The sequence below is a fragment of the Aquarana catesbeiana genome, linkage group LG10 (genome assembly GCF_042186555.1).
Source record: "Aquarana catesbeiana isolate 2022-GZ linkage group LG10, ASM4218655v1, whole genome shotgun sequence".
NCBI classification, from domain to species: Eukaryota; Metazoa; Chordata; class Amphibia; order Anura; family Ranidae; genus Aquarana; species Aquarana catesbeiana.
In genome coordinates, this window is record NC_133333.1 from 14959872 (window position 1) to 14971735 (window position 11864).

The 11864-nt window shown below is 42.7% G+C and overlaps 1 protein-coding gene across 1 annotated transcript; it reads right to left on the reverse strand.

Moving 5' to 3' along the window:
• Positions 1 to 1120: 1120 nt before the first annotated feature.
• Positions 1121 to 11543, reverse strand: LOC141110370 (uncharacterized). Its single transcript, XM_073601681.1, has 2 exons — positions 11269 to 11543; positions 1121 to 6034 (listed from the first exon to the last, which is right to left on the reverse strand). The coding sequence occupies exon 2, from the start codon at positions 6030 to 6032 to the stop codon at positions 3993 to 3995; it is 2040 nt and encodes a 679-aa protein (XP_073457782.1). The 5' UTR covers positions 6033 to 6034; positions 11269 to 11543; the 3' UTR covers positions 1121 to 3992.
• Between the last annotated feature and the right edge of the window lie 321 nt (positions 11544 to 11864).

Genomic DNA, 11864 nt, shown 5'->3' on the forward strand with positions numbered 1-11864 from the left:
ATGTTTCACAGTGGGGATGGTGTGCTCAGGGTGATGTGCAGTGTTCGTTTTTCGCCACACATAGCGTACAGCATACAGTGCCATCATTGGTGTCTGTGGGAGGAATAGTGTCCCATTGTTGGTGTCAGTGGAAGGAATATTGCCCTGTCATTGATGTCTGTGGGAGGAATAGTTCACTATCATTGGTGTCAGTGGGAGGAATAGTGCCCCATCATTGGTATTAGCGGAAGGAATAGTGCCCCATCATTGGTGTCAGTGGGAGGAAACGTGCCCCATCATTGGTATCAGTGGGAGAAATAGTGTCCCAACATTGCTGTCAGTGGGAAGAAGGGTGTCCCATTATTGTTGTCAGTGGGAGGAATGATGTTCCATCAATGGAATCGGTAGAAGAAATAGTGTCCCATCATAGGTGTCATTGGGAGGAGTAGTGCCCGATCATTGGCGTTAGCGGAGAATAATGCCCTGTCATTGGTGTCAGTGGGAGGAATAGTGCCCCATCATTGGTGTCAGTGGAAGAATAGTGCCCCATCAATGGTATCAATAGGAGGAATAGTGCCCCGTCTTTAGTGTCAGTGGAAGGAATAGTACCTCAAGGGCCTGATAATGGCAAGCAAAGGGCCTCATCCGGCCCGCAGGCAACAATTTGGAGACCACTGATATAGTGCCTGCTCATGAAAGCTGTAAATCCCAGTCTGTTGTTCAGTGATATTGGGTTTCTTCATAGGTTCTTCATAGGAAGAGGAGTTGTAACTAGGCCTAAGGTCCCAAAGAGCCCTGCTGGTACTCATGTGGCATCAACCGTCCCTGCTGCTGCTATTGCTGCAAAGTCTGAACGTTAGCTCACACTTATGTTGTTGTTGAAGTGAACTTGTTAAGGTTCAATTAATAGCCCCCATTCCTTCTGCTAATTCCTACCTTCCACACACTACGCTGCTGTACAGAACATCTGCAGGAACCCATTACTAATCTAACTATGGCTACAGCCTTCCTAATGATTTTTAGACATATGGTATATTTCAATAGATCAGTGTAATGTACGTCATCCTATCAGTGTGTGCTGATGTGTAACATTTCTTGGTTCTATGTATAGTGTGTATGTAAAAGGAGGCATCCACAATACTAATGGCAGATCATGTGATCTTTTATTCCTAGACATAAGGCCAAATGAGGGAACTCAGGAGATGTATTTTCTACACATGGCAAAGAGTACTCTTTTACACAAAAGTGACCTTTGAATTTAAATATAAGGTCTACTTTAAATTTTTAACTCAGTTTAACGTTTTTTTATTTTTTGTTTTTTATTCTTTTTATAAAACATTTTTCACAAGTACACAGACAAACAGCACATTACAGAGCACTATCATGTGCGTGATGACGTCATTGCACGTGGACGCATGGCGGACATTTTGCTCATAATGTTAAAAATGCAGGGTGACCAAACAATTGGATGCCATTTTCTTTCCTTTCATCACCATGGACCTTATATATTTGTTTGTCTCATTTTTACTTTATTGATTTGGTGCACTATTTGGTACTCCTGATGAAGCTTATTTAGTGAGCGAAACATGTAGAGTTAAGTTATTTTTGCACCTTATTTTTTCACCTTTATTTTGAGGTGTCACATTTGTCATATGGTTTACTAGGATAGTAAACATGAAGTTTACAAGAAATTTATGAGAGCTTTTTTTGCCTGAGACCAACAAGTGGCTTGGTTGCAAGACACCATACCACGGTAATTGGCCAGTCAAATTGCCTTTTGAAAAATAATGTATAGCGCTCAAATAAATGACCATTAAAATGGAAATAACCTGAAAAGGTAATCGATGCATAAACGAGTAATGTAAATACTCTGCACATACAATAAACGTGAAACAATCAATCCGCTACAGTGAAGTATTATAACATAAAAATAATAATACTGGTTGTGCTAGTGAAACACAATGGAATGTAGAACATAGTCCATATAGTCACTGCATATAAAATGGAAAGAATTCTTCTAGCCACGTATCAAGATAGGTAGGCTGGTATATGGTCCCGGTAAACAAGTGGGCATGCCTATGGACACTTCCAAGGAATAAGGTAAGTAAGATAGGGTACTCTTACCAGCTGAGATGGACACACATACCATACGGCAGTGAGTCAAAAGGGCTTGTAGTCCTCCTAGGACTGTCACACTGGATATGCTGGTCAGTGTGTGACTCCAAACCACAGGACTGGAAGAAACCGTCAACCGACAGCCAGAGGAATTCAGAACTCGTCCACGTGATAATGGTAGAATAATCAGGAATATCAAAATGTAAAAAGGAGAAGAAAAGAAAAAAGGTGCTCCATATGGTGCAGGTCAACCAAATATGGTTTATTGGTCATAAAAGATAGACAATTAAAAGTGATCACAAAATTGGTAAAACATGTATAAAAGCAATGTGAGAGGCAAAAATGAGCAGGTTCGACGCGTTTCGACACAAGTGGTCTTCAACTGGGGCATCATCATTGATTTTGTTTCACATTTATTGTATGTACAGAGTATTTACATTACTCGTTTATGCATTGATTACCTTTTCAGGTTATTTCCATTTTAATGGTCATTTATTTGAGCGCTACACATTATTTTTCACATGTCACTTTGAACTTTGCTTGTTTGAGTGTTAGCTGCTTTCTAATTTTACAATTTTACATTTGCACATTGTTTGTTTTTTGGTTTAGCGCAGTATTTTCCCTCCTTTTTTCACAGTCAAATTGCCTAGTTGTTTACAATGGAGATATGAGAGTTATTATATATTGTTTTGTCTAAGACCAACAAGTGGCTTGAATGCAAGACACCAAACCACAGTAATTGGCCAATCAAATTGTCTTAGAGAGGGAGGTTTCCTTTGTAGATAGTGATCATCTACCTGACATTCCAGGTTGGAAAAGAGTAACAGATTAGGACAAATGTTAAGCTAATCTGTGTATCCTCCCATCTTTTTGTTCTCCTATTTAACTAGGGCATATGCTTTCCTTCCTATAGGTAAATACACATGCACCTATTTGCTTTTTCTTTCGTTTCATGACATATTTCCCACTTAACAAAGGTGAAATTTTTCTCTCTCTTGTTGGCCACTGGTGTGTGGGCAGGCACACCCAGTTTCCAGCTTTGTCAGTGTAAATACTTGCCAGTTTTATAGAGTCTGTACATCATAGCAGGCAATTTGTTCAGTAGTAATCCATGAACATTTAGGCCACTTTCACACCGAGGCACTTTACAGACGTTTTAGCGCTAAAAATAGCGCCTGCAAAGCGCCTGTAAAGCTCCTGTCACTCCAGTGTGAAAGCCCGAGTGCTAAAATCTCGTAATAATAACAAAGACCAATGAAACCTACTAAAATGAAAACTTCTTCTCACACCCTCTGGAAAGATAGGTGGCCCTATAGAACCGTATCATGGAGTTTACTAGGCCTTTCCAGAAGGACCACGTGGGGCGGTGGGTTTCTTCAAGTGTAAAATAATAGCCTTAATAGTATAAAACAATAATATGTTGAGTAGTGTTCTATGGGCACTGGTCGGAACCATCTCCTCTACAAGGCTGAGTAGACATACAGAAACTGTCATTGGAACGGGGGGAGGCCAAGACCTCTGCATTTCGTGACTTCCTGACTTCCATCCAAAAGCCATGAATCAACTAGCTGTGCCAGAAAACATGGTCAAAATTGGCAGGGGAAAGTACACATCTCCAGCACTCCGCAGAGCAAAATGAATATATCCCTCCCAATCGGGCTGGGGTAAAATAAAACCTGTGAGCGAATTTGAAGACACAGTTTAAATTTTAAATTTGATTATAAGATGCAGGGGCTGAGTGAAGGTGTGTAAGTGTTGTATGGGGTCACCCATATCATAGATGGTCAACTGCCCCACTTTATAATCAAATTCCATTTTTATTCTCTCAGAAGGATTGTGGATTATCTTTTTTTCTCACTGTTTTTAATTACTAAAAATCTAGAATACATACACCGTAATCACCAGCCAACGTCATCATAGTCATTTTCGAAGTCATCATTGAAGTTATTTTCGAAGTCATCATTGAAGTTATTTTCAAAGTCATCATTGAAGTTATTTTCAATGTCATCATGAATGTCATTATGAACGTCATTATCAGTGTCATTATGAACGTCATTACCCATGTCATTATCAACGATATTATCCACGTCATTATTAATGTCATTATCGACGTCATTATCCACATCATTATCCACGTCCTTATCGATGTCGTTATCGATGTCGTTATCAATGTCATTATCCACATCATTATCCACGTCATTATCCACGTCATTATCCACGTCATTATCCACGTCCTTATCAATGTCGTTATCAATGTCGTTATCAACATCATTATCCACGTCATTATCCATGTCATTATCAATGTCCTTATCCATGTCATTATCAACGTCATTATCCATGTCATTATCAATGTCATTATCCATGTCATTATCAATGGCATCATAGATGAGCAAACAGTTACTAGCTTTGTTTACACCAGGTAACATTTTTTGGGTAGTGATCCTATTGCCAAAAATGAGTGGAATGTTTTGAGATTTAGCTGCAAAAAGTGGAATGTTTTGAGGTTCCACTGCAATGAGTGGAATGTTTTGAGGGTCAGCTGCAATGAGTTGAATGTTTTGAGGTTCAGCTGCAATGAGTTGAATGTTTTGAGGTTCAGCTGCAATGAGTTGAATGTTTTGAGGTTCCGCTGCAACCGGTGTAACTTTTGGAGGTTCAGCTGCAACAAGTGGATCATTTTGAGACTCAGCTGGGATGAGTAAGACGTTTTGAGGTTTAGTTGTGATTGCCCTAATTTGAGTTTTTGATGGGGTGTGTGATTGAACAGGGGCATTTGGTTCATGTATAAAGATCGGCACTTGTATCGGAGGCTCATTGGAAACACTACTACTACTACTACTTCCTATGTGTATATTATCATCAGCTGCAGAGAGTGAAACTTTCGGAACATCCTTCATGTGGACATCTTTTCCAGCTCCCACCACAATGTTTGATAGCCCAGAATGCAAAGTCTCTAAGATCACATCCTCCTCCAGATTACCTGCTTTATGGATAATTTCTCTACCCATCTCTGTGTCCAAATTATACTCATCCGCTGAGACACAAAGCAACAGTTCTGCAGTCTGTAAGGCAGATATTGGGTTGGTATTTCTACTCAGCTCCTCAATTTGAGTGATCTTCTTTTCTCTTTCAGACTTTTCGTATTCCAGTTGCTGGATATCATTGGAGACTGAGAGGGAAATCTGTTTTTGTTGCCTGGAGACCTCAGTCAGTACTCTCATCTCTAGATCTTCTTGTTTTTTCCTGATGTCTTTCATTATGGCATTGACTTTCTCAACTACACCATTTGCCTCATTATCTATCTTCCTCTGGTGATTCTGCAGACTCTGGAGCATTGCTTCAGTTTTCATTTTTTTAGAGGACAATTTCTCCAGAATCGGGTTTAGATTTTTTATCTGTTGCTGCAAATACTCACTTATAGTGTTCACTTTGTGCCCATTGTGGTCTGAGGTCATGCAGTGAGTACAGATACACGTACCATCATCGATGCAGTAATACTCCAGAATCGTCTTGTGGACGGGACACTTTCTGCCCTCCAGGGAGGTGTTGGGATCGGTGAGGACGTGTTCTGGTGACTTGCTGTGTTCCTGTTGATGCACATCACAAAGAAAAGCTTCACAGTGTAGACACAATGTAACAGCAGGTACAGAAAGGTCAATACAAGAACTGCAGACCTTCTCAGGTTTGTCTCTCTTTGGTTCCACAGAGTACAAAAGGTTGGCAATGTTGGATAATCTTGGATTCTTCTGTAATTCTGGACGTCTCCTGAAATCCTTCATGCATTCTGGACAGAAGTATTCCCTGTCATGTTGGTTGTCAAATGTTCTTGTGATGCAAACTTGGCAGAAGCTGTGTCCACATATCAGGGTGGCGGGATCTGTAAAAATGTTCATACAGATGGAACACGTCACCTCAAGCTTCAGTTCAGCAGCCGCCATCACTGAAAGAAAAAGCCCCAAAAAACAATCTATAATTATAAAGCACTGGAAAAAATGGCCCAACATTAAAAGATGCAGCACGTTGGGCAAATTTAAGGGTGATCATTCTACAAAATTTATAGTGGAGAGTTCATGATTGTTCCTATATTGCAGTGGTCTCCAAACTTCGGCCCTTTGATTGCCCTATCTGTCCCTTGGGACACTATTCCTCCCACTGCTACAAGCCGCAATTCCTTCCACTGGATGCCAACAGTGGAGCTGGAGCATAATTCCTGCCACTGACACTACTGATTGGACCGATAGAGACCCTGATGCGAGGAGAACTCTCATGGGGACCCTGATGTAAGGGGGGGACTCTATTGTTAGGAGAAATCTCAGCCAGTGTGTACAGCAGCCTGTCCGTCAGAAGCCGGCTGAATGTTCAGCTTCTGTCGAACACGCATGCTGGAAAACCAGCAGCCAATCGGCAATCAATGCTCTCAGCTAATGGCTGCAAGGGCTTACCGGTGTGTTCTAGCAGGGGGCGGGGGTGGTCGTCCCCTAGTCAGAGCACAATAGCTCAACGGGGGAGAAGATCTGTCAGTTTTTTTCATTCAGCATGCTGGGCTTAAAAAAAAAAAACCTAGAGTGTGCACCCTGCATTTATGAAAGGGGGGACTCTGATGGGGACCCTGATGTAAAGGGGAATTCTGATGTATGGGGGCTGTGATGTAAGGGGACTCTGACAGCGACTCTAATGTAAGGATGATGATGGGAACTCTGATATAAGTGGGGCGCTGATGGGGACACTGATGTAGGGGAAACTCTTATGGGGATCCTGAGGTAAAGGGGGACTCTGATGTAAGAGGGGACTCTGATGGGGATCCTGATGTAAGGGGCACTCTGATGGGGATCCTGATGTAAGGGGGCACTCTGATGGGGATCCTGATGTAAGCAGGGACTCTGATGTAAGAGGGGACTCTGGTGGCGCCCATTTCATAAGGGGGCTCTGATAGGGACTCTGATGTAAGGGATGACTCTGATGGGCACCTTGATGTAAGGGGGCACTCTAATGGGGTTCCTGATGTAAGCAGGGACTTTAATGTAAGAGAGGACTCTGATGGGGACCCTGACATAAGGGGGATTCTGATGGTAACCTGGATATAAGGGAGGAAACTCTGATGGGGATCCTGATGTAAGGGGGGACTCTGATATAAGTGGGGCTTCGATGGGGACCCTGATGTAAACAGGAATATGATGTAAGATGTATTCTGATGGGAACCCGGATACAAACAAAAATATGATGTAAGGGGGCACTCTGATGGGGATCCTGATGTAAGCAGGGTCTCTGACGTAAAAGGGGACTCTGATGGAGACCCTGATATAAGGGGGGTTCTGAGGGGAACCCTAATGTAAGGGGGGACTTTGATGTAGGATTGGACTCTGATAGGGACCCTGATGTAAGGGGGCACTCTGATGGGGATCCTGATGTAAGGGGCACTCTGATGAGGATCCTGATGTAAGGAGGAACTCCGATGGGGATCCTGATGTAAGGGGGCACTCTGATGGGGATCCTGATGTAGGCAGGGATGCTAATTTAAGAGGGGACTCTTATGGGGACCCTGAGATAAGAAGGGACTCTGATGGAAACCCAGATATAAGGGGGCTCTGATAGGGACCCTGATGTAAGAGAGGACTCTGATGGAGACCTTGATGCATAACCCCCAACATTTTGAGATGGGAATGTAAGAGTGATACTGATGTAAGAAAGGACTCTGATGGGGACCCAGATGTAAGGGAGCACTCTGATAGTGATCCGTATGTAAGCAGAGACACTGAAGTAAGAGGAGACTCACATCAGGATCCTGATGTAAGCAGGAACTCTGATGTAAAAGGGGCCTCTGATGGGGACCCTAACATAAGGGGGGATTATGATGGGAACCCAGATATAAGGGAGGCTCTGATGGGGACCCTGCACATAAGACCCCAGAGGAGGGCGGGGTCACTGGGTGCCCCTGCCCTCTGTTATGTAAGAAGTGTCAGAAGAAGCGAAGTGTCACACGGCAGAAGACTCCCACTGAGGCGGATCGTGCGGACGGAGCGGAGAAGAAGTCGGAGGAAGATGCAGGACGAGAAAAGCGGAGGAAGAAGAAGATGGAGAAGAAGAAGATGGAGGAAGAAGAAGAACACCGAAGAAAGACCAGAAGAAAGAAGATGGAAGAAGAAGTGGAAAGAAGAAGAAATTAATAAAGGACTTGTCAAAAACCGTCTCTTGTGTTTTCTAACCTTTTTTGACACTTTTTTGTGAAATTATAGGGGTACATTTGTACCCCATTACCAATTCACACAGGGAGGGCGGGATCTAGGGGTCCCCTTGTTAAAGGGGGCTTCCAGATTCCGATAAGCCCCCCACCCGCAGACCCCCACAACCACCGGGAAAGGGTTGTGGGGATGAGGCCCTTCTCCCCATCAACATTGGGACAAGGTGCTTTGGGGGGCTACCCCAAAGCACCCTCCCAATGTTGAGGGCACGTGGCCTGGTACAGTTCAGGAGGGGGCGCGCTCTCTCGTCCCCCCTCTTTTCCTGCAGCCTGCCAGGTTGCGTGCTCGGATAAGGGTCTGGTATGGATTTTTGGGGGGACCCCACGCCATTTTTTTTTTCAATTTTGGCGCGGGGTTCCCCTTAAAATCCATACCAGACCAGAAGGGTCTGGTATGGATTTGAGGGGGACTTTTTTTTAAATGTTGGCGCTTGGTTCCCCTTAATATCCATATCAGACCTGAAGGGCTTGGTATGGAATTTAGGGGGACCCCACACATTTTTTTTTTAAATGTTGGTTCGGGGTTCCGCTGTGGGGGAATCCCATGCTGTTTTTATCAATGAACTTTTATGTGTATTGCCGGACCGACAATTCATTAATAGCCGGCGCTAGCGATAGTAGTTTTACAGTAGTTAGTAGTGATAGTAGTGATAGTAGTTTTACATGACTTTTTTTCCTTTAGAAATGTCATTTTGCTGTCAGACTGTTCTAAACACAGGAAACATGCGCCCCTTTACAGGCATACTATAGACACCCCCCTTGTACGAAATTTAAAGGAATATTACACTTTTATTGTTTCACTTTAAGCATTATTAAAATCACTGCTCTCGAAAAAACGTCAGTTTTTAAAACTTCTTTCTGCATTGATCCATGTCCCCTGGGGCAGGACCCAGGTCCCCAAACTTTTTATGACAATAACTTGCATATTAGCCTTTAAAATTAGCACTTTTGATTATTCATTTTCATGTCCAATAGACTTTAACGGTGTTCGCGTGTTCGAACAAATTTTTTGCCTGTTTGCATGTTCTGGATGCGAACTGAACCGGGGGGTGGTCGGCTCATCCCTGCTCATAGGTATCCTGATGTAATGCCCCGTACACACGATCAGAAATTCTCCCACACTCCAAAGACATGCTGGTAGGTTAATTGGATCTTGTCTAAATTGTCCCTAGTATGTATGAATGTGAGTTAGGGACCGTAGATTGTAAGCTCCTTGAGGGTAGGGACTGATGTGAATGTACAATGTATATGTAAAGCGCTGCGTAAATTGACGGCACTATATAAGTACCTGAAATAAATAAATAAATAAATAAATTCTGCCAGCAAAAGTCGGATGTGAGCTTTTGGTCAGAAATTCCGACCGTGTGTATGCTCGATCGGACTTTTGCTGGCAGATTTCCACCCAGCAAAAGATTGAGAGCAGGTTCTCTATTTTTCGGTCGGAAAAAGTTCATACCCGAAAATGCATTAGTCTGTATGCAATTCGGACATGCAAAAAATACATGCTCGGAAACAATTTGACGCATGCTCGGAAGCATTGAACTTCATTTTCTCGGCTCGTCGTAGTGTTGTACGTCACCGCGTTCTTGACGGTCGAAAGTTCAGAGAACTTTTGTGTGCCCGTGTCAATGCAAGGCAAGCTTGAGCGGAATCCCGTCGGAAAAACCATTCAAGTTTTTTCTGATGGAAATTCTGGTCCTGTGTATGGGGCATAAGAAGGGACTCTGACCCTGACGCAAGGGGGATTCTGATGTATGGGGGGGGGCTGTGGTGTAAGGGTACTCTGATAGGATCTCTAATGTAAGGATGACTTTGATGAGAACCCTGTGATATAAGGGGAGCTCTGATTAGGACCTTAATGCAATGCTGTATCTTGGCCTAGGCCAACAAGGCCCAGGCCTAGGGTGGCACTTTGAAGGGGGGCAGCAAGAAAGCCGCCCCCCGCACATAAAAAAAAACATCCTACTTTCGGTTCCCACACGAAAAGAGTCCCCGCCGGCTTATGCTACAGTGTAGCGCTAGTCTTATGGGGCGGACTGGGCCGGGGGGGGGCTGATTATTTCACTTATTTGTATAATGACTAGGGAAATAATCCTATGATTACAATCAGTGGCAGCAAACACAAGTCCAAACATCTTACAAGATAGGAATAATCTTACTAATCCAGTGACATATTGTGATAGCACGTATAGGCGAACAGGTCCTAGTTTAACTAAAATAAAGTCCCGGATAATATCTTACGTATTAGCTAAGATCAGTAGTATAAATATTTCTTCTCTAAATCATACTGTGCAATGCATATTATATTATCCATGTCCAAACTCGGTATTATATAAAACTAAATTTCTCTTTGTTATTCTTGTAGTTATTAAATTATTAAATGTTTTATAATATGCATATTTTTATAGCATATGTATATTCTTGATTGTTTTTTAGTTTAATTAAACTACAAACAAGAACAAAAAAATAAAAAAAAAAAAAAAAAAATTATATATATATATATATATATATATATATATATGTATATATATGCTATAGAAAATGTATTTGATGACAGGGTGGGTCTTAAAAACAGGAAGGGGTGTGGCCTTGAAAAAAAGGGTGGTTCATATTTAAATTAGGGGCGCAAGAGTTTAATCAGGCCTAGGGCAGCACAAAGCCTAAATACACCACTGCCCTAATGTAAATGGGAATATGATGTAAGGGGTATTCTAATAGGGATCCTAATATAAGCAGGGACTCTGATGTATGCAGATATTTGTAAAATGAACAATGGGGCCCTCATATAGAAAAGTTTGAAGGCCCCTGATCTACATGAAGTCTTGTCCGACCAAATCCTTTCCTATCTCTGATCTATCACGAAACCTAATGCATATTGATTGCTCAACTTTTAAGAGCTAAGAAAACTTTAATTAGTTAGTAAAGCAAAGACTTACCGAGAGATGACGCTCCGTGTTGCAACTACTTCCTTGTATAAAGAAATGTAGAAAAGTGACATTGGCTCCTCCCCTTTTTAACTCTTCTGTCTAAGTATAGATCGATGTTTGCCGCAGGAATGTCTCAATTCTCCTACTCCTGACAATTCACTGCCTCTGCTGGCGATCCCTTCAAACAACTAATCCTAGAAAAAAATATAAAAAATGCTCTTTAACCCTTTTGCTTCCAGGTCCTTATGTTGTATGGATCTGACAGAAGGGAGTTTTTACACATTGGGGGGGGGGGGGGGGGCTGCAGCCACCAGGATTTTGTGGAAATCTGACAAGCTGACTCCTTCCTGTAAGGTGGAAGCATTCCAGTAGCTGCTGTACTTCCACCCAGCCCCAGTAATGGCCCCCCTCCACCAACTTTCTGAAATGGGAATGAGGGACACCTATTAGCAAAAGTATGTGGACATAGGACACACCCCCTGCCACGCCCTCCTTAAAGGAGAATTATATAAAACAAATGATTGGTTAAACCCAGCCGGCGGGTAGAGGAGAAGAGGGGACACACGTCTGATTTCCTCCCCTCCTGGTTGCTGACCCGAGAAGTG

Excerpts from the sequence above, each read along its gene's own strand:
- LOC141110370 (XM_073601681.1), bottom strand. The coding sequence starts at position 6,032 with ATGGCGGCTGCTGAACTGAAGCTTGAGGTGACGTGTTCCATCTGTATG.